The sequence below is a fragment of the Thunnus albacares genome, chromosome 10 (assembly GCF_914725855.1).
Source record: "Thunnus albacares chromosome 10, fThuAlb1.1, whole genome shotgun sequence".
NCBI classification, from domain to species: domain Eukaryota; kingdom Metazoa; phylum Chordata; class Actinopteri; order Scombriformes; family Scombridae; genus Thunnus; species Thunnus albacares.
This window is the reverse complement of record NC_058115.1, coordinates 20,477,534-20,497,779: the sequence shown is the minus strand read 5'-3', so window position 1 is coordinate 20,497,779 and position 20,246 is coordinate 20,477,534. Positions and strand designations below refer to the sequence as shown.

The 20,246-nt window shown below is 40.5% G+C and overlaps 1 protein-coding gene across 7 annotated transcripts in view; it reads right to left on the bottom strand.

Annotated features, from left to right (window-relative positions):
• Nucleotides 1-1,398: 1,398 nt before the first annotated feature.
• The window catches only part of atp11c (ATPase phospholipid transporting 11C), a 43,234-nt gene continuing 24,386 nt past the window's right edge, over nt 1,399-20,246 (bottom strand). Inside the window, exons 5-31 of one of the 7 annotated variants that reach the window (XM_044363211.1) lie at nt 19,845-19,952; nt 18,825-18,953; nt 18,312-18,400; nt 17,718-17,768; nt 17,232-17,296; nt 17,044-17,125; nt 16,808-16,958; nt 15,923-16,120; nt 14,794-14,964; nt 14,114-14,325; nt 13,858-13,929; nt 13,679-13,752; nt 13,464-13,567; nt 13,172-13,353; nt 12,226-12,492; nt 10,971-11,148; nt 10,741-10,843; nt 10,482-10,627; nt 10,106-10,165; nt 9,295-9,422; nt 8,739-8,874; nt 8,587-8,652; nt 8,328-8,431; nt 8,040-8,196; nt 6,292-6,382; nt 3,702-3,733; nt 3,378-3,426 (exon numbers count right to left, since the gene is read on the bottom strand). In XM_044363211.1, coding sequence (XP_044219146.1) covers nt 6,293-6,382; nt 8,040-8,196; nt 8,328-8,431; nt 8,587-8,652; nt 8,739-8,874; nt 9,295-9,422; nt 10,106-10,165; nt 10,482-10,627; nt 10,741-10,843; nt 10,971-11,148; nt 12,226-12,492; nt 13,172-13,353; nt 13,464-13,567; nt 13,679-13,752; nt 13,858-13,929; nt 14,114-14,325; nt 14,794-14,964; nt 15,923-16,120; nt 16,808-16,958; nt 17,044-17,125; nt 17,232-17,296; nt 17,718-17,768; nt 18,312-18,400; nt 18,825-18,953; nt 19,845-19,952 — 3,123 coding nt within the window. In that variant the 3' untranslated portion in view covers nt 3,378-3,426; nt 3,702-3,733; nt 6,292. Of the gene's footprint in view, nt 3,427-3,701; nt 3,734-5,217; nt 5,327-6,291; nt 6,383-8,039; nt 8,197-8,327; nt 8,432-8,586; nt 8,653-8,738; nt 8,875-9,294; nt 9,423-10,105; nt 10,166-10,481; nt 10,628-10,740; nt 10,844-10,970; nt 11,149-12,225; nt 12,493-13,171; nt 13,354-13,463; nt 13,568-13,678; nt 13,753-13,857; nt 13,930-14,113; nt 14,326-14,793; nt 14,965-15,922; nt 16,121-16,807; nt 16,959-17,043; nt 17,126-17,231; nt 17,297-17,717; nt 17,769-18,311; nt 18,401-18,824; nt 18,954-19,844; nt 19,953-20,246 lie in introns of those variants that run through there. The other 6 variants (XM_044363209.1, XM_044363210.1, XM_044363212.1 and 3 more) reach the window with 6 other exon arrangements.

The following is a 20,246-nucleotide window of genomic DNA, read 5'->3' as shown; positions in this document are numbered from 1 at the left end:
ACTCATTAACAGTGGAGACTAGAGTGGAGAAGAATTACAAGGATTAAAGCAAGAAAAGATTTGTAAGCCTGGAAAGTTGTCCAGGAAGAAATGTGTACGATGTTTTAAATGAAGTACTATATGAATTTAAAACCACTCTATGCCTGAAATCAGGTGCCTGAACTTCAAGCTCTGTATTCATGTGTGTAACCCTCCTCTAGTCAGTGACTCACAGTGCTTGATGTTTTCTTGATGTGAGGCCACACACGGAGCAGTAGGAGAGCAGCAGTACTCCGGCTTGATACGCAGCCACTCAGCTGATCCAGCTTAGCCTCTCAGCCATCTCATTACTGCACAGCATCTGCTTAGTGTGGTCAAATGCACACATAAACACACACACACACACCCGACACACGCCCACACATACATTCATCCTTACATCAGACAGGGACCTGCTGATATAACCGCTGGTGTAACAAAGCACAAGGCAGTTTTTATCTTCAAAACATTCTGCTTTATTACAGAAAATCTTCAGGTTTTGAATATACTAGTTTCAAAGAGGTACATTCAGCTTGGAGGTTTGGAGTGTTGAGGTTGGAGACCCAAAGGGCTGGAGGGGGTAGGGTGCCCCCGCTGCATGATGCAGGGCTGCTGATGTGCCTGAAGGTGTCCACCTCCACCCCTCACAGAAAAGGGACAGTTTCCATAACCACAGAGCCTCGTGTGGGTTTTTTTTTTTTTTTTTTGTACATTTTGATTTTCTTACAAAAGTGGCTGGAAAAAGGTTGCATTAAAAATACAATCCATTCTTTTATACTTTTCATTTAGACAGGCAAAACATTAGATTCCAAGATATTTTTAAGCATCTGAAAATAGCATCTCTGATGTCACTTAAAGGTTTTTAATTTTTTAAACAAAGCAGGCAGCCCCTCTCAGTGTGTCCTCTCACGAATCTCCGGCACAGTGCAGTCTGGAGGTAACATGTCACAGAGTAAAAGAACAGCCTCATCTCTTTCCTTGCATCAGAAAACCCACTATTTTTAGTACAAAATGACACTGAAAGGCATGTACATTTTTCCATTTGTTAAGAACAAATCAATATTAACTTATTTTTTTTAAAATCTCCATTTGGCATTATGACTGCATGTGCCATTCTATAGATATGACACAGATATGTCAAGCTACAGTCAGGAGGGGTCAAATACAAAGACCTAGTACTAGAAAAAAGATGGGAGTTATGATTTGAATATGGATCAGTAAAGTTCACTTTAAAAATCACTGACAGATATGTTAGCCAAATTTAATATATATTTTTTTAACAGTTAGATGTAACTGATTAGTGACTGGTACTCGCTGGTTTAAACCACAAGTTAAATCACCCAGAACTATGATGGCAAAAGGAGCAGCACTGCTTCAGAGGTTCATTTTAGGGGGGGTTGGAGTGCGGTGGTGGGGGGGCTGCCTGTCTTTGCACATATGACAAAGACTATCAAATGGGATTGGCACAGGCTCATATCAGGGCTGGAGTAATAACACAGGCTAACTCAACTGGCACAAAGCTGACCACTCTCCACAATAAAAAAGATTTATGTAATAAAAATATAACATTTGTGAATAAAATCACACTTAACAATAAATATGCCAAACAGACAATACTTGTTTGTGGGAAAAAACAAAAAAACAAAAGAAAAGGAAAAAATATTCCAAAGAGTATCTAAAAGTGTTTGAAATCATTGCATGTTTAAATGGAATGTATGAAGCACTACACATAAGAAGTTAAAGGAAAGAACAAAAGGCCAAACAGTTCACTCTATCATCCTGTTGGTCAGCAGATTTGACTGAAAAACAGAAGGAAGGAGATGGAGGGTAAAGCCTCAGTGGCATTAACTATGTTGACTCTGCAGGTCTGGAGTTGGATTTCTTTACTTTCCAACTTCAGCCTGACTGAAACAAATGATGCAAACTAGATAATGTGTAATGAACATAAATACCTCATTTTAGGCTTTAGTGCATGTGCGCATTTATTTGTATACAATGTGTGTTGTTAATGTGTGTTTCTCGCTCTCGTCTATCCGATACGTGCATGTCTGTGTGTGTATCTTTCGTACGTTCTTGTGCCTTAGTGACCATCTACGCAATGAATAAACCAGTTTCCTCAATAGTGCAGGATATATCTAACCGTACTACATCAACAAGGCTCAAGTAATCCTGGTTTTTCATCACACACACACACACACAAAAAAAACAGGCATTTCTGACTATTCTCATCCAGCAAAGTTGCACTCAATTATGTAACACGCAGACACACGCACACACACACACCGACTTGTCACTTGCAGGTCACACTTGTGTGGACGGTATCGGATCGCGTTACGTGTCTGTTTCAGACTTCATCTTTTTTGGCTTTGAGCAGATGCTGTTATACATCTCTAAGCTATATACAGTACAGCACATATATTAATTTTCTCATCTTAATTGGACTCTCTTAAATTATCTCTGAGGCTGGAAGATTTAGGTCATGCTCAAAGCATTGCCAGAATATCCTTTACATCTCTAATCTATTTCTCATTCTTACATACGTATACACTCTTTTGGGATTGAGCGGCGATATGGCCCCACTTTACTTCTCTCCTAAATTAGTATTCAATAGAGATTTCAGAATCAATGAAAAACAACAAATCAACTAGAAACCAGAGAACCGTTCCAACACTCAGTTTGCTGCACTGAGTTGAACTGATGTCACGTTCAGTAACTTTTCATCTTATAAAATTTGGACCTGTGAACAAGTGAATGTATGATAATCATTTAAAAGAATAACCGTTGGAAAGCGTAATAACTGTAAAGTAGAATAACCGTTGAGAATGGGTTTATCATGTCTCATTAAAAAACGTTGCTGAATACAGTGACTGAACATCAGTGGAGTGAAGCATTCTTTTGAGCCTTCTTTCATGCAGGTGAACAATTCTTGGAGTGGATATTACAACCGCTTGTTAAAACACAGCAGTTGAATAGAGCTACTGACAAGGCAGCCGTGTATGCATTCATCTGTAAGCTAGTATTTTTTAAAAAAAGAAGTAAAAGAAAGAAAACTCATGCCTGTCATCTGAGTAGATATTTTTAAGAATAATGCAGGGCACTGCTCTGCAGGCATGCGTGGGGAGGGGGGGGCTTGGGGGGTTTGGGCAGAGACGAACAGAGCAGAGAGACACATTTTTATGCCTTTGCCCCAGTCAGCAAATCTCTCTTTTTCTTCTGATTTTTTTTCTCTCCTCCTCTTCTTCTTCTTCATCACCTCCTTGATTTAGATCAGGCATGATGGCAGACAGCTCTGACCTGATGGGCATGGGACCCTGAATGTGGCTGATGCCACTGTTGTTTGTGAGTCCTTGCTGCCTTTCACTCGCGCTCCTTCAGGTGCTTGTAGGATAGTGGTGTGACAGCTGCGATCTGAAAAAGCACAAGCAGACGGATTTTACTCCGATGTTGGCATTAAAAGCTTCTGCCAACAAGAGAAAGAAACACCTTGAAATCATCCAAAATCAGAGAAAATGCTGCGATTGGCTACATACCACCATACATAAAATAACACCTTCCCTTCCAGAGACGAACAGAAATTAGTAAAGAAACTGTTCCCGATTTCATCCAAATTTATTGATCTGTTGAGGCTCAAGCAGGGACATTGAACAGACACAGAAAGTTAGGTTTTTCTCCTTTTTGTTTACCTGGATGTTTGTAGGAGGCCGCCCTCTGACAGCTAGTGGGAGAACAGAAATGCAGAATAAAAACGCAGGTTAAGCAGCTTTTGCAAAATGCTTGGTGCTATTGCTAAGTCACAGATTTCGGTGACCCTGGTCAAAAGCGATGGGGAGGTGTGACATTTAGACCTACCAACAGGGGGTTGACAATAAAAATGAAAACACCTAAAGACAACACAATATCAATTGCCCTACAATGTGTAGAGATGCCCTTTGACCTCTAAACACCTCCAGCGCTCTTAATATTGCTGCCCTACAGGCCCTAAACCACATGTAGTGAAGGATGTTGGAACATTCTTCATAATGGAAATCCTTCACGCTCTGTTCTTCATAACTTTTCATCAAATTTCAGTGACCTGGTGAGGTCATCAAAGGACTTTTTAGTAATTATAATAAATATTTCTTCACTTTTTGGACTGCTTTTCTCTTTAGCCTCAGACATGTTTAAACAATTCCAATTAACTCTAAATATAATGATTAATTTATTATCTGAAGTATGTAAAATTTCCTTTAATATTGTTATTTACCATATAAAAGGACAGAGTGTTCAATATTAAATAAATAAATAATGTTGGTGATGAAAAGTGATGTTGTGAAATAAAAAATAATTTAGTTAAATAACATTTTATCATTGAATAAATATGACCTGCAATGAACTCTTAACTTGTATTGTGAAAAGAAACAGGATCCAATTTCATATTGTACACATTGTTTTTGCCATGTTTACCTACGAAAATCCTTTAAATATTTTATGATGCGGTGTTTTCATTTATTCTGTTGTCTACCCCCTGTATGTAATCCAACCTGATGTTTCAGCAGTCACATCATGCAATGAGCCAAGCTCTCACAGATGCATTGATTATTTGCAAAGAGGGTGAGCAGACGGCGACCAGCAACACAATTGTTTGGACGTGCACACAGGACAAAATGACCACCGTGACCAGACCACCACGTTACAATCACTCTACAAATGTCACACTGGGGAAATCATAAATCACAAACCAACTTTGTTGTTTCACACTGAAAGGTAAGTAAACCAAAGTACCACCGACAACTTCACACACACACACACACATATACAGACATTCATAGTACAAAAATGAGATGGACTAAAATTAAAAACAAAAATTAGGTTTTTAAAAGCGCATGCAGACGGTGATAAAAGCTTCCAAAGGGAGGCTGAAAGGAGCATCTGTATATACAAAAAAAAAATGACCAGTTGAGTTTGCACCTTAAAGAAAAAAAAAAAGAAGTTAACACAAAACATGGCATGAAAAAGTGCATCTCTTCAGCCAGCCAATATCAGCTTACACAACACATAGGAACACATTGGGTCTTATTGGATGTGGCCTGTATGCCATTACGCCTTAAACTTGCTTGTTAAGCTCAGAGTTAGGGCCCAGAATTGCTGTAGAGGTTTGCTGGGGGTGGGGTGGGGGGCGAGTCTTTGATTGGCTTAAATGTCCTGAAGGTGGGCTGGTACCTGTTTAAATGACAGTATTGGATTCATCTGAAAAGGTTCTCATGAGCAGGGGCCTGGCTGAAGACCGGGGAGACTGGAGGCCCCCCACACTCGACTGAACCGGCTTCTTCTGGAGGGGTGAGGCAAGAGACACCAATGACATCACTACGCTGACACACACACACACATACTTTGCCTCTCTCTCCGTCTTGTGCTCCCTCTTGCACACACATATAAACACAGGGAACATACATACACAGAGACAACTGGGAGACAGGTGGACAATGAAAATCAATCCAGGTGCGTTTTTTTTTTCCCCAACACTGTTTCCTCACAATAATTATTTTCAGAAGCCTCAAAAAGGAAAAAAAAAATCACTGTAACAACCTGGTCAGACCTCCAAACAAGACCATCATTTTTGACTCTATTAATTGGTTGAGATTTTAACGAGGCTACTATCCTTGCACGTTTCTTAAAAGAAAGTACGAGATAATACACGCACACACACGCACGACAGACAGAATGCAGTGGCCTGCGGGGGTTGTGGTGAGTGTCCAGGATGAGGTTGTTGACTTGAGCCTCATGCAGGTTTGGGTGCTTGGACATGCTGCATTCACCTGACTGGACATGCGGAGGCAGCAGGCATTGGAGCAGCACAGGCAGCTGGGAGGAAACACTGACTGATACCAACTGGACAGACAAGGATGGAAGACTGACTACACGTTTCCAACATGGACACCTGGTCCTACTCCACACCGCTGGCGGAGTTGGGCACACACCCGCCCACTGACTAACATTCCTCCCAATTAAATATACATATATGTAAAGAACAGCACTCAAGTCGAGATTTAAAGATGCAGCCTTCCAAGGATAGCATTCTTGATGTAATGATTAATCTGTTCTAGTCTGTCCAATCTAGCGGGGACTATAAATAGCCACAGAACACCACCCCTGAGTTACTTAAGAGGGTAAGGAAGGAGTCGAACAGTGGGAGAGGAAGGACACAACAGGTAGGAAAAACAAGCAAGACTGGTAGACAGAGAAACTCTGTGAGAAGAGATTTAAGCATAAGAGCTGACAGAAAGAAAAAGAGACCTCAGTCACTCCATGAGAAGCTGTGAGTGCTAGCGGTCTGCGACAGCATGAAGATGGTAGATGTCCCCGAGGAAGGAAGGCGATGCTTCATCTTTAGGGAGGCAGGTCCCGAGAGGAAGAGAGAACAAAGAAGACGGTGAGACAGAGTAAGAAGAATGTGTTAAAGTGCAAAAGCGAGAGTAATAGCTGGGAAAACAACGTTGGAAAGGTGGAAAATGAGTAAAAATAAGGTTAAAGGGGGTGTTCTAAATTATAATAAAAGTACTGGATAGTTACACTACACCACCTGTCTTCTTTTATTTTAGGCGGCAAACTCCACAGTCAACTGACAGATACACACTCAAAAATAAAAAAACCTGGAAATGCATACCATATTCATATTGTACATCACTGCTGTAAAACTTCCCTCAAATATGTCCAAAACATTTGGTTTGTTTTATGACTTTTTCCAAATTAAAAAAACATCAAGACATCATTTAAAAAAAAAAACAACACACTCAAAAGCACAGCGCATACCACCAAACATTTCCAGCAGCATGGAAAACACATTTGCCCCATGTGGAGCTAATGGAAATGACAAAATATGTCTTCTGGATAAATTGGGAGGAAAATCAAAATGTCCCTCTGAAATGCAATAAAATAATAAAAACCCACATATAAACTGTTATGGATACTAAAGACTGATCGTAGAGACACAGTGACATGAAGAAAATACATTTTCAAAGTTCTTCTATAGTTCTTTGTTAATTGTTCTGATATATGAACATTTCTATAAAACGCAGAAATATTTTTGATGACTTATCTTGAACCCAGGGCATGTACATTACTTTATTAGATCAAATGTGAGACAACTAGGTAATGCCCATCATAAAAAAACACACTTGCTAATGGGTCATAGTAGCTTGCAGAGTGCTATGATGGAGTAGAGGTGTGTGTTTGGATGTCAGTTGGCAAATACTTAGTTTACAGTTTCAAAGAATGTAGTGGACGTCTATATTTATTCATTTCTCCCTCGTCCTCCTCCTTCTGAACTACTGTAACAACACGGGTGAGGGAGGTGTAGGTAGAGTCTAAGACCAACAGTCCTCTACGGTGCCACATAGCCCCGTATTAGAGCCCGACCAATATATCGGTCAGCCAATGTTATTGGCCGATATTGGTCTATCACAGATATATCAGTATTAACATATATGTTGTCTGATATGCACCAATATATGAATATATGATATATGAATATAAATAATATATAAAAAATAAGATTATTATATTGATATCGGAATTTTTTACTCTTTAATATAGGTATCAGCCCCAAAAATCCAGTATCGGTCGGGCCCTACTCCGTATACACAAAATCATGCCCACTTTGGAGTGATCGGATCAACTTTGAATCTTATTTTTGTCCCACTCCTAATTATATCCCATCACTGTACTTCACTCAGAAATACATCAAGGATGGACTCCATTAACAACAACTGAACCCTTGATAAAAAAAAAAAGTGAAAATGTCACAACAATTATATGTTAAGACTGCGCATCAAAATCTGAGAGTGAGAGAGAGAGAGAGAGAGAGAGAGAGAGAGAGAGAGAGAGAGAGAGAGAGAGAGAGAGAGAGAGAGAGAGAGAGAGAGAGAGAGAGAGAGAGAGAGAGAGAGAGAGAGAGAGAGAGAGAGAGAGAGAGAGAGAGAGTGTAAATGTATTAGAGCGCGTCAGGCCGAGTGTGTGCGTGTGTGTTTGTGGGTCAGCTGTACCTGTCGAGCGTGGGGGCCGCGGGGCTTGCGGAACACCACAAGCAGGATCTCTGGCAGTAGGCTGAGCAGGATGAGCAAGATGATGACCAGCCAGGCTGACACTGAACTCAGCATGTTGGCAAACACAAAGTACAAACGCTGCTGCCTCAGGAAAGGCCTGCAGGAGAGGAACATGTTGGTTTACATTGGCTGGAAGAGCTACAGGAGATGACTAGCCAAGAACAGAGCTGATGAAAATGAGAAATAAAAAAAGGTCAACAGCTATGACTGTATAGGTTGTTTTCTAACCATATTATTCCTCCCCAGAAGAAGCTGAAGAACACATAGAAGGCCAGGGAGCCCCAGATTACAAAGTGGTTGATCCATGTCCAGTGCCGTGTGTCCAGCGCGAGCTAGAATGACAGAGAAAAGTGATTAAATGCACATGTCAAATATCCAACACTGTTTATCGAAATCAATGTTCTGCAAGACATCTGTCCCCTGAAACAGCTGCTCTAATGATACACCCTTTCTTAAAAGATAAATAAACAACAGGGGCGTAGTTTACCTTTAGTGTGACAGTAAAGACAAGGACAGTGAAGACAATCGTTCCATATGACCAGTTTCCAAAAACCTGGATTTGAAGAAGACACATGAGATATATTTAGGAGACAATGCTTCATCGTGTAACCCGATAACACACTAGGTCAGAGGACAAACCTGGCCATTATCCTGCAGTGCTGGGTTACTGAACAAAAATCGAACACCAAAGAAGAAGACCAAGCCATGGAAGACTCCTAGTAAAGTCCAGTAGAGGAAGGGTCCCCATCGCAACATGGCGTTCTTAGCAATCTCTCTGAAGAAAATCATGACAGACAAAGATGCACAGAGCCATTCTTTAATGCATGTTGGCATACAATCTCATTAAAGCACAGAAAATTAAAACTACATTTTAATATCATGCATGAAGTCTTTAGCTGCTCCATCACATAGATCAAGGTGACTTGATTAGTGACTGAGGTAGATTTCAATTGAATACATGAAAAGTAGACAAAAAAGTAAAGCCTAATGAACATCAAATAAAGGCCACTTAGGCTCTTTGATTAAGTAAAAAAGTTCAACAGTTTTTCACATTGGCAGAGTTACAATTGCTCGAAATAGTGATCTTAGATCTAAATTTAAAAAAAAGATAAAAAATCTTCATTTGTATGACTGCTGTTGCTCTTTAATAAAATGGAACAGCATACTGCAGATCCGGGAAAATCCCCAGGTTTACCTGTAGAGGGTAGCATTGTCCAGCAGAACCTCAATGCAGATGTGCTGTTCAAAAAGGCTGTAAGCCAGGATGGGCATAGAGGTGAAGCAGATGTTGTACATCGTCAGATAGGCCGCGTCATACAGGGGCTGGGGAGGATGGGAGCAGGAGGGGGGAAGTGAAGGGAAAGGGGTTGGTAAGGAGGAGCAGGAGGGATGGGGCAACCAGGGGTTAATATCACGGAGAGGACAAAACTCATACACACCGTCATACTTTCACATATAGTATATCATATAAGCAAGCTTATATAAATCTTTCATTTACTTATGAAAGATCCGAGTAAGGGCCATGTGGCATGAGGAAGAATGAAATATTCTCCATCACCTTTCACAACTGGACACACCAATTATTTTTAAAAGGTCATTAATTTTACTAATTAATACATTAATTAACCAATGATCTCAATCTGTAATTGCATCATTTCCCAGACCTGAATCTCTAAAACTTATTGTTAAGTCACTGTGTTCATGAGAGTGTAGCTACACACACACACACAGACATGAATAGGTGCCACCATGATTACATAAGATCCACATACAATGTACCATGGTGGCAGAGCAGGACACATGTCTTTCATATCTGTCTGTGAATTAGTGTCAGTACATAAACATATCAATCAGAGTTCAGACATCCCAAGGGCAGTGAGGGAGGGGCAATCTGAGGGAAAGAGTCCGGCATTCAGGAGGACGAGGTGGTGTGGATTCAAGGGACACTGCCTCCTTTCATGTTCAGAACATCTTTGAACCTCAAAAGGGCCTCAGGACATACTCACTTGCTGAGAATAGCCGCAGAAGAACTGGTACAAAAACTGAGGTAAGATGAAGCAGAGGTTCTGCAGGCAAACAGAGAAAGAGAACAGGCTCACACCGATGGACAAAAACAACAAAGAACATCAAATGCATTCATGTGCTTCTTATGTACGTACAAAAACACAACACGTTAACCTGAGTTCAACCTAAAAATCTGTTTACTTTGTTAAGAGGGCTGATCTTGTCAAATCTTGTTCTCTCAGAACACCTTGCCACATAATCCTCAAATCAAGTTTGTGGGTTTGTTTGGGAAATGCAGGCTATGCTGAGACCCGCAACAAGTTCTTCGCATGACTAATGACATGAGGTCAATGTGACAGAAGTGTCTCCTCCTCCTACCTTGTAAAAGAAATATTGCACAAGGTGAGCAATGCGAACATAGTAGAGATGCCCATGTGCCAACAAAAGTTTCTTGAGATGCTTGAGTTTGGGGATGGCATAATCACTGTTCCTCACCGCCTGCCGCCCCTCTTTACCCTTAATACCTGGAACACCAAGAACAGATAATTATGCACTGCCTTCACCAAAAGGTTGCCCGTCACTCTACTTGAGACAGTAATTATAGGTCCTTGGTCAGCTTCAGCACGAAATTTCTTACCAATGCCAACATGAGCTTCCAAAATCATACTGACATCATTGGCACCATCTCCAATGGAAAGGGTGATTGGGCTGCCTTTAGAGTTCTTCACCATTTTTACTATCTAAAGATGGAGCAAGACATGGGGCAACTTTAAAAAAAAAATCTGAACATAAGTGCTCACTGTGAAAATCATGAATTCAAATCTTTAATGAATAAATATTTTCCACATCTCAAATGATTGTTCTGACCTGTGCCTTTTGCAGAGGAGCCATACGGCAGCACAGCACCGATGTGCAGTTTTGACAAATCTGCAGGAACAGATTCTTGTAGCGACTGGAATTGGATTCAGAGGAGGAGTTGAGCACCATCGACAGAGTGGCACCATCTATAATAAAACCATAGTCTTGGTTGGCCGAAGACCAGGTCCTGCAAACAGAAAAGGAAAATAATTTAAATCATCAATAAGACTGAGTTTGGTTAAATGATGTTAATACAAAAGCAAATCATAAGAAAACTAGAGAATAAGAGTCCACTCAGTAGAGTGCAGATCTCAACTAGGTGTGTCTGGGGGCATGTGGATGATGAAGCATCTACTGCGACACCACCACAACTGCCAGATGCAACCAGCGGAGATTTGCAAAGTTTTGAATTTTTTTTTTTTTTGTATAGTCTAGTCTCAATTTTCTTTAAGATGCATAGAATAGTGTAATGGTATTGTAACCAAGCGTCCTCCTGGGTTTGCTTTACTGTATAAACTTAAACAATAAACGGGAAAATAAGTCCAAACTTCTCAATTTAAATGTTATTTATTTAGAACATTTTGTTGGAACACACCACACAAAACAAAACTTCTCCCTCCCTCTCCCCTCCCAAACAAAAAAGAGAGATTCTCACTCCTACCGTCCCTAACAGCTCCCTTACAGTCAAGATGGTGGCAAAGTTAACAAAAAGGGGGATATTATTCATGTCGTATTGTGTCTAACTTTACTGGATCATATCATATCAGGTATGGAATTAATCTGCAGCTCCAATTCAAGATGAGATCAAACTTTTCTATGGATGTCAGTTTTTGAGCCACGGCAAAGGCCAAAATGTGGCCTGCAACAGACTAGGTAAGGCTTGTTTTTAGCCCAGTTTTTTGCCGGAAATGCCTTTTGCTATGTCGTACCGCATGGCATGAAATGGCGAGGACTGATGAAAAGATGAAAGTCTAAGCTTTACTAAAGGCTCATAAGGAACCGTGTTAGAAAATAGGTTTTAACAAAATTGTTAATCACTGCAACCACGAGAAGTCCTTGAGCATGCAGTCATAAATGTGCACAAAAAATATTAGGCTGATGAGTCCAGTTGTATGCGAGATTAGCTGCCCACAGATACACACATTGACACATGGACTCACACCACCAAACGCATGATCTCTTACCAGGTTTACGCCTGGCAGAGATAATAACTTCAACATACAAACCAGAATCATGTAAAAAACCATGTAATCTATCTAACAACCTGGTGACGCCAGTCTTGACTGGTGGTGCATCCTGCACAGCTTTCTTGTGGTATTCAAGCAAGAGCTCGTGCAGTCGTTCCTCACGCCTCTTCCCTCCATCTTCCAGAGTGCGAACAGTTAGCTCCAACAGCTCTGTGCCCCTCTGAAATAATCTACAAGCATAACAGGTGGACTTTGCTGTCTCCATCTTGTCCCCTGTTAGGACCCAAATCTTAATTCCTGCCCCTTGCAGAGCCTCCATGGTCTCTGCCGCCTCGTCTTGAAGCCTGAGAGATAAGAACAAAAATAAATAAATTAGACACAATTTCAATAATGACTATAAGACAATATATACTTTCTATTAGCATGTTTTTAAATGCTGGATTCTGGAAGAGTACCCCATGTCAACCAGTAGATGGCAGTGTGAGTTTACATTAAAAAGTTCTGAAAAGAGGGACATTGAGCCGTCACTACTAGGTCATACAGGACAAAGACTAGCAGGAGTCTGGTGACATCTGACAAAGGGCAAGAAGCAGGAAAAAGCTGCTGGACATGCTTGAAAGCCTTTACAATAAAGCAGCTGCAGGAAGTTTAGAGTTAGCATAAACAATATTACAAAGAACAAATTACTTCATTACATTAGAGCAAAAGGGAAGTGATCTGTTATAAGAACAGTACTGTATATCAGAAGTGAAACAATGCTCCAAATGACACCACCTCCTACAGTATATTTAGATGGGGCTCAAATGCCAGCAATAGCTGTAATGTTAACTTGGCTGATGCTGGTTTATGACACTATGTTTTTTGCCAGCCTCAGCAAACTTTTGACCTCCTCTATCAAGGTGTGTTGTGAGATTTCTTGCCTCATAGATACTTGGCACTTGTCTTTATCGAGAGGGAGGGGAGAGGAAGGACAACAGCAGCGTGCAAAATAACAAAATGCAATTATGTTTTGTGAGTACCCACCGATCTTCTACAGCGGTAGCTCCTATTAGACTCATGCCGGTCTCCACCTGATTGTAAATAGCCATGAGTTTCTCCTCTCTGTCCTGCAGAGCCAGTCTAGCTTCCCTCAGTCCTGCATCTGCCTGGGCATACTCCTCTGCACTGAGATGTTTGTAGGCCACACACAACGTCCTGTAGCCCTCCTGCACAGTGAAACACACACTGTTACAGCAAGAAAACACAAAATAATCTGCTATGAAATCATTACAGCGATCTGAAGATTTGGAAAGACAATGTTGCTTTTGTAACCCACTGTTGCATTACGCTCCACGTGCATACGTATCCTTTCGACCTCCTCCTGTCTGACACGGGGAAAGATGGAAGAGTCTGCTCCCTTACAGAAGAGCAGTGTATCACCTGGACACAAAAACACACACAAACATGCATACACACAAATACAGAGCATAGTCAGAGCTGAGGGCCATCACTAAATAGCAGTCAATGCAATAAGCCTAAAAGTAATCTCACCTAATTTGGATCTGACGATTACACTCATTCGCCTTCTCACTGGGTCAAAGTTCAACACGTGAAGCAGGTCATACCTTTAAAATGGAAATAAAATGAGTTCCTTGGTGTAAATGTGAATACTGAAAAAGAGATGAATATCAAGAAAAATGTATAATTGAGTTTCGAAATGACAGACTTACATTTCAACATCGTTGTTCCTGTTCAGAATTTTCATGGTTTTACTTTCAAGACCCAGAAATGTGAAGCCATACCTGCAGGTGGAGACAAACCATCACAAATGAGTAATTGTGTACTCAGGAACAGTGTGAATGAGTGTAATAAACTGTATATCATCTAAAGACTTCACATTCATATTCATCCATATTTAACTGACTTTTAAATGATTCGAACGCTTAGTGCATTTGTCTAACTCACTCATAACAGCCCATCTCTTACCTCATGGCACCCTTGACCAGAGCAACCTCATCAGGTGAAGAGGCTATAAACCCTCTCTGCTTCAGTGGTTCATGGAGCATATCTCCATCCACCCCTAAGCCATCCACCTGGTCCATCAGTCCGTCCCCTTGGACCTGATCTTGCTCTGTAGACTCCTTCACCTGAACTGTGTGGCACAGACACAGGGCACGTAGAAACAGCTCTTCCTTCTCCTGACAACACAACATGAATGTGAATTAATACAATTAAATAAACTCAATTTCTCTTAAATTAATTATGAAATCTTTTTTTTTTTTTTTTTTTTTTAAATGGTGCATCAATCAACAATTCCACTTGCACTAATTTGCAGCCACACACCGAGCCATATACAGTAGCTGGAGTTGAGATAAAGACTTGTCTAAATTGACTTCTTATCAACAGATATGCGAAAGTGGTCTCAGACTTTTGGACCATACTGGACATGTTGAGGTGCAACCATCTGTAAAGTGTTATCAGGTGCTCATGTCAAGAGCACACAGACACTCTGCTGCCTCTCCATGTTGAGTGCATACGTTGACATGTCAAGGAGATTGTATGTGGTTGACCTGTGAAGGGTCTTTCTGAGCAACGAGCTATGTAATGGCCATATGTTGCTGCTTGTGTGACTTTTACAACAGATGGAGGGACACCACAACACCCACCTTGCCAGCTTTCTGCTGTAGTTTGCTCACAGGTCCATCTGTGACACAGAACACATCCAACTCTGAGCTTGTGTCCCTGTACTTGTACTGGAAGCCGTCGATACAGCACTCTATGAACTCCATGTTGTTCTGAGTAAGGGTGCCCGTCTTGTCTGTGAAGACATACTCCACCTGTAAACAATGTGATAAAAGACCATGACTCTTCCAAACCCATAAATATTCAGTTGCCCATTTAAACAGATTCCAACAATAAGATTAGGCAATTACTCCCTTGAAGAATAACATTGCATTAATCAGATTTATGAAGCGTCACTTTTAATTGAAGTAATCATCTGGCAAACCAAGTGTGACTCATTTCTGACTGCGGAGTTAGAAATGCCATAAAGAAAAAACAGAAGTCAGAAGAGTGCCAGTCTGGTGTAATTATCAAGAGCTCGTATTTTACAGTAGCGCTGTACAGATCAGTCTCAAGACCACATTTTGATGATGGACATCAGTCTTGCCTTGGACTCACTCATAACTTTAGATTATTTTTTACTTTACTTTTTAAAATTTTACAAAAACAAACAAATATTTTAGTTTAGTAGATAGGTGTTTGTGAAACAAAAGCATTATAATGTAGAAGCTTTTTTCCAAGAATGATGAACCGTCACTTCACTGCACTGGACCTGAGTAATTTGGTGTAAAATTATTTTCTTTTACATTTTAAACAATACAATTTCTGTACAGCAGTAGTGTTTTATTTAATTTATTTATATAATTTATTATTTTACCTGTTTTGAGTCAGTCAAAGTCAGTGAATTATAAGGTACTAGCTCTTGAACAGTATGTCTCCTTGTATTTTACTTAAACTGTTTCACTTGTAATGTAAATTACGAATAGGCACACATATTTATGGTCATGCTCTACTGTATATAAAGACTCCAAATCTGTACATACAGGTCAATTCAGTGTTTTCCAGAACATTTTGATCTGTCTTTCCTTTCTTTTTTAAATCTGGAAAGATGAACTATGCATTCCAGGTCTTTCAGAAGACACGGGAACCCTGAGTTTGCAGAGAGGAATTCCCCAATGACACACATTTATTCGATTCAAATATGGTTTAATTGATATTATCCATCTGTCTGACCTGTCCCAGCTCCTCATTGAGGTCTGAGGTGTTGACCAGTGCCCCTTCCTGGATTTCAGGGTCAAAAAAATCCTTGTCCCAGGCGATGAAAAAGGATCCCAAAAACTTCTGCATCTCAACCGTCACGTACATGGACACCGGAATGATGAAGTTGAAGAGCACCATGAAGGACAGGAAGTCAGTGAACATCTTTAGATACTGTTGAGGGGAAAAGGAGAACACAAATTTAAAATGTACATTTTATTTTGTCACCAGACATTGCTGGGCAGGTGATTTATCACAGTCTGACTGCACTGTACTCTATGTTAATAACATACATTGCGTGCCTCAGTTAAGTACCAGTAGTCCTTGAGTATCCAAACAACAAATATGAAGACATGATGGCAATTGCAATGTTGTATCGTGATGTTCACAGTTCACTGAGTGCTAGGGCAGAAGGTTAACAGCTAGTGAAATGGACTGTGTCACAGTGTAGATCTGCAGTGGCCATTTTTCTGAGAGGAGTTTTACTAGTGTGGACCAGAAGAGGCTAGGGCTTGTAAAACGTTTTAATACGATGGATGGAGCTCAGCTGAAGTTACAACTGCAATCCTACAGATGGGTAAGTATTTACTGAGCGCTTCTAGCTACAATAATATTTGCTATACATGATAATATACTGATGCTGTGATGGGACTTTTTCCTGTGTGGCTCTCTAGACGTGTAACTGCAGATATTTCACTTTCAAGATGTGCATGATGCAAAGTACTGATGAGTGATACTAATTAAGAAATTTCACATTGTTGGACTGTGCTTTCTATAACATCAATACAATGTCGTTGTGGTGTGTCACAGTTCGACTGCTTCGACAACAAGGACGGGCAGGTTGCTAAAATGCATACTCACCAGATTGGTTTCCTTCTCTCTTTTCGTCTTCTCATTGTACCAAGGCTCATCCTGCCCAGGCTTGCTCTGCCATACATACTTCAGTATAGTGCACACTAGGGCCTTGCTCACCAATATACAAAGGTAAACCAGAAGGAAGGCATTGATGGACCTGAAAATAAAATAAATCAAATATGTGAGTACCAGAGGTATGTCACATAGTTAAAGCTTGTTTACACCGTTTTCTCTAAACTTACTTCTCCACAGCAGAGCGTTTCTGAGACTTGCCCTGGTAGTTGAGAGCCATTTTTGTCTCCATGCCAGTGTAAACAGCAACACCTTAAAAAAGAAAAGGAGCAGAAAAAGGATGCTCTTTTTAAATACTGAACTATCTTCAGTAATATTAATACACTAATATAGTTACTGTCAATAACATTTGACTCACCACAAATTTTCTTAGTGTTCTTTAAAGTTGCCCCTTTCAACAGTAGGTTTTCTGGGCCTAAAGACCTGCACAAACACATCAGTACATCAAACAGTTCAGTCACACAGAAGCTGTGCAATCCACACACTCCTCCATTCTCTAAATGGAAACCTGGCAGCCAAGCTGGCATCCACTCTAAAATATGCAGGGACAGTACACGGTATGACTGCAGTCTGGGCTTACACCAGCTCCAGTTTTCTTGAGAAGGACACTGGTATTTGTTTATATGGCTATTACAAAGCAGTCAATGATAAATGCCTGTGGCAGAGGTTTGGAAGGAGTAGCTGAAGCCATGCCAGCCTGTTTTAATTTTAATGCTTGTCTGCAATAAAAGGATCAATGGAATAATGATTTGTTGGTGATGCAAAGGGAAACAAATGAGTGCTTAAGCAACTGTGTTTTGATTTAGCTCTCTGAGCTGACATGGTCGTGCATGAGCACTCTCACCTCACTGCAGGCTCCTGATTGCTTTTGTAGATGTGCATACGACCGACAAACCTAGAACAAAAATACATACACGCTTAGAATCTGAGGTCATTTGTAAAAAGTATAAAAAGTATGTGTGATGTTTGTTTTGCATATCATTCAATCTGTCTATACTAGAGTGGATTTGAACTTGGGGTATCCAAATCTATGCAGAGTTGATTTACTTTAAAAAACTGTAAGTACTCATTGACCTAAAATCAGGAGCAGAGGTTTAGGAGCCAGCTAATTATAGGTGATTAGCCAGCAGCATGCTGTCAGTTTTATTGACCCTGAATAGTAAGCATTTGGCACTTAGCACATCTAAAACACCACTTTGATGTGTGGCTAAATGACAATATTTCTACTCCTTGCCCCAAGGGGGAGCTAAAGGCTTTTTGTTGACTGCGCTAAGATTCCTACTAATGAGTAATAATCAATTCTGAGCTGGTCAGAACAAAACTGCTTGAATTTGACTTTCATTTCTTGAGAAGTTCAAGACATTTCCAACTGGCAGTTGAGTTGAGCAATGCATGCTTGTAGTGTAAATCTGTTGGGGCCACATGATGAAGTGCCTACTTGTAAAGGTCAGGCTGTGGCTGTTCACACTCGATGGTGGCATTGAGAGATTCCAGATCCTTCTCTGTGTCTGGCACTGTGTAGTGTGTCTGGGCAAGTGGAAGAGGCAGAGAGAGAGAGAGAGAGACAGAGTGTAAGCGCTGACTGGGTCGGGTCAAGAGATCCTTTTAGCCTTCCTCTACCCCTCACACATGGGTACCACAGGAAGACAAATGATACCCAGATACTGTGACTCACAGTTGAGCACAAAAAGGAACAAACATATATTTTTGAGGAATTAGACAAGAGAAACTTGCAGATTTTTTTCAGAAGCAACAGGTTCCAATGTACAAGAAAGTGCAGGTAGAAAATTGCAAAAATTGTTGAAAATGAATGCCTACTTCCTTCCCATAAACCCAATAAGCATTATATTCACAAATATGTACAGTATAACCAATATAACTTTTACAAAATGGCAAAAATACCAACAAAATTTGCAAATAATGTGGGGAACCGCAAAGAGGTCCACATTACCTTATGGTTGGACTCTCCATCCAGACTCGCTGTGGTAACGAAACATGTATCGTCATCTCGGCTAGATTTCAGCAGTATTAAATCACAGGGAAAGGTCCCATCTTCCTCTACCTCCACAACATCTCCAACCTGGTCAAAGAAACACAACCAAAAACAATTGTAAATACATTCCATGATCGTTTTTCTCTCCGTTTCTTAAGTACCAGATCAGAAGGATTCAGCACTGGACAGGATAAGTGACAAAGGTTTAAACAATCACATTTAAAGGTGCTTCAAGTAATTTTACCACTAGGGAGCAGAAGGACTCCAAAACGAAACCACATACCAATCACCAATTTTTTTTATCAAGTTTCTGTGGCTAATGTGTTTGCAGACAAGCTGCCTGCTTACAAATAGTATAGCATAAACAGAGCAACATGAGTAACACCAGACACATTTTAGTTCAATATTCACTCACCATTTAATTCTGGATTAGTCTGCCAACTAGTGAGAAAAGACAACTGTCTCTCTTTGGCTTGCTAAATGTTTACTTTAACTCTCTTCCATTTTGCAGCAGGAGGTAGCTGACAGTTAACTTGTGTGAGCTCCTGCGCTGAGAGCAGCTGCCCCCAGTTTTAGACCTAACAATAATGTTTTGGTTTTGACAGCTGGGTGTTGATTCTCAGTGGTGTCAGCAGCAGTAACAACCATTTAAAATAACCAGAAGTTGGTTCATATATTGCCTGATGAATGTTACACTTTTGAGAACACAAATAAATCTTTGAAAATACTACAAGGACCATAGCAGACAGATAAAAATACGCTGCAAAAAAACACCTGCACACAACATCCTGGATACATTTGTTACCAACACAAACATGTTTGAACAACTAAGCAGTTGAGCAGACAGAGGATGTTCTCCCCCGTGCATACGTTCTAAACACAGTCATGCCAACCTGCCAGCAGCTTCTCTCAGGCCACGTCTCTAAGGAAATGTTTGTTACGCTGGATCTTAGCTAAGATGTAGCTGCTGAAAGGTACCTTGATCTTCTCACTCTCCTTCTGTATCCTCCGGCTGTCCTCTAGCACTGTCACTTGGTGCTTATTCACCTCATTGTCAGCCTTGTGCCGTAGCCAGTCCTCATAGCCCTATGGCGACATATCAAAATCAGAATTTTATTATTTCCTTATTACACAAAAAAAGTACAAAACTGTCTTTGTGACATTTGCACCAATGGAACATTAGCAAATCACACAATAACATAAGTACTCTACTGAAACACAGTATAGGTTCGTCAGGACCTCTCACCAATCAAGAGAAGTAAGATATAAAGAAAGTTCTGTATGTGCAGTATAATAATTACATTTAGTATTCCATAATTATATGCATAAAAGTGCCTGCAGCAGCAGAATGGGATAGCGATTGTCCAGCAGTGAGTTGGA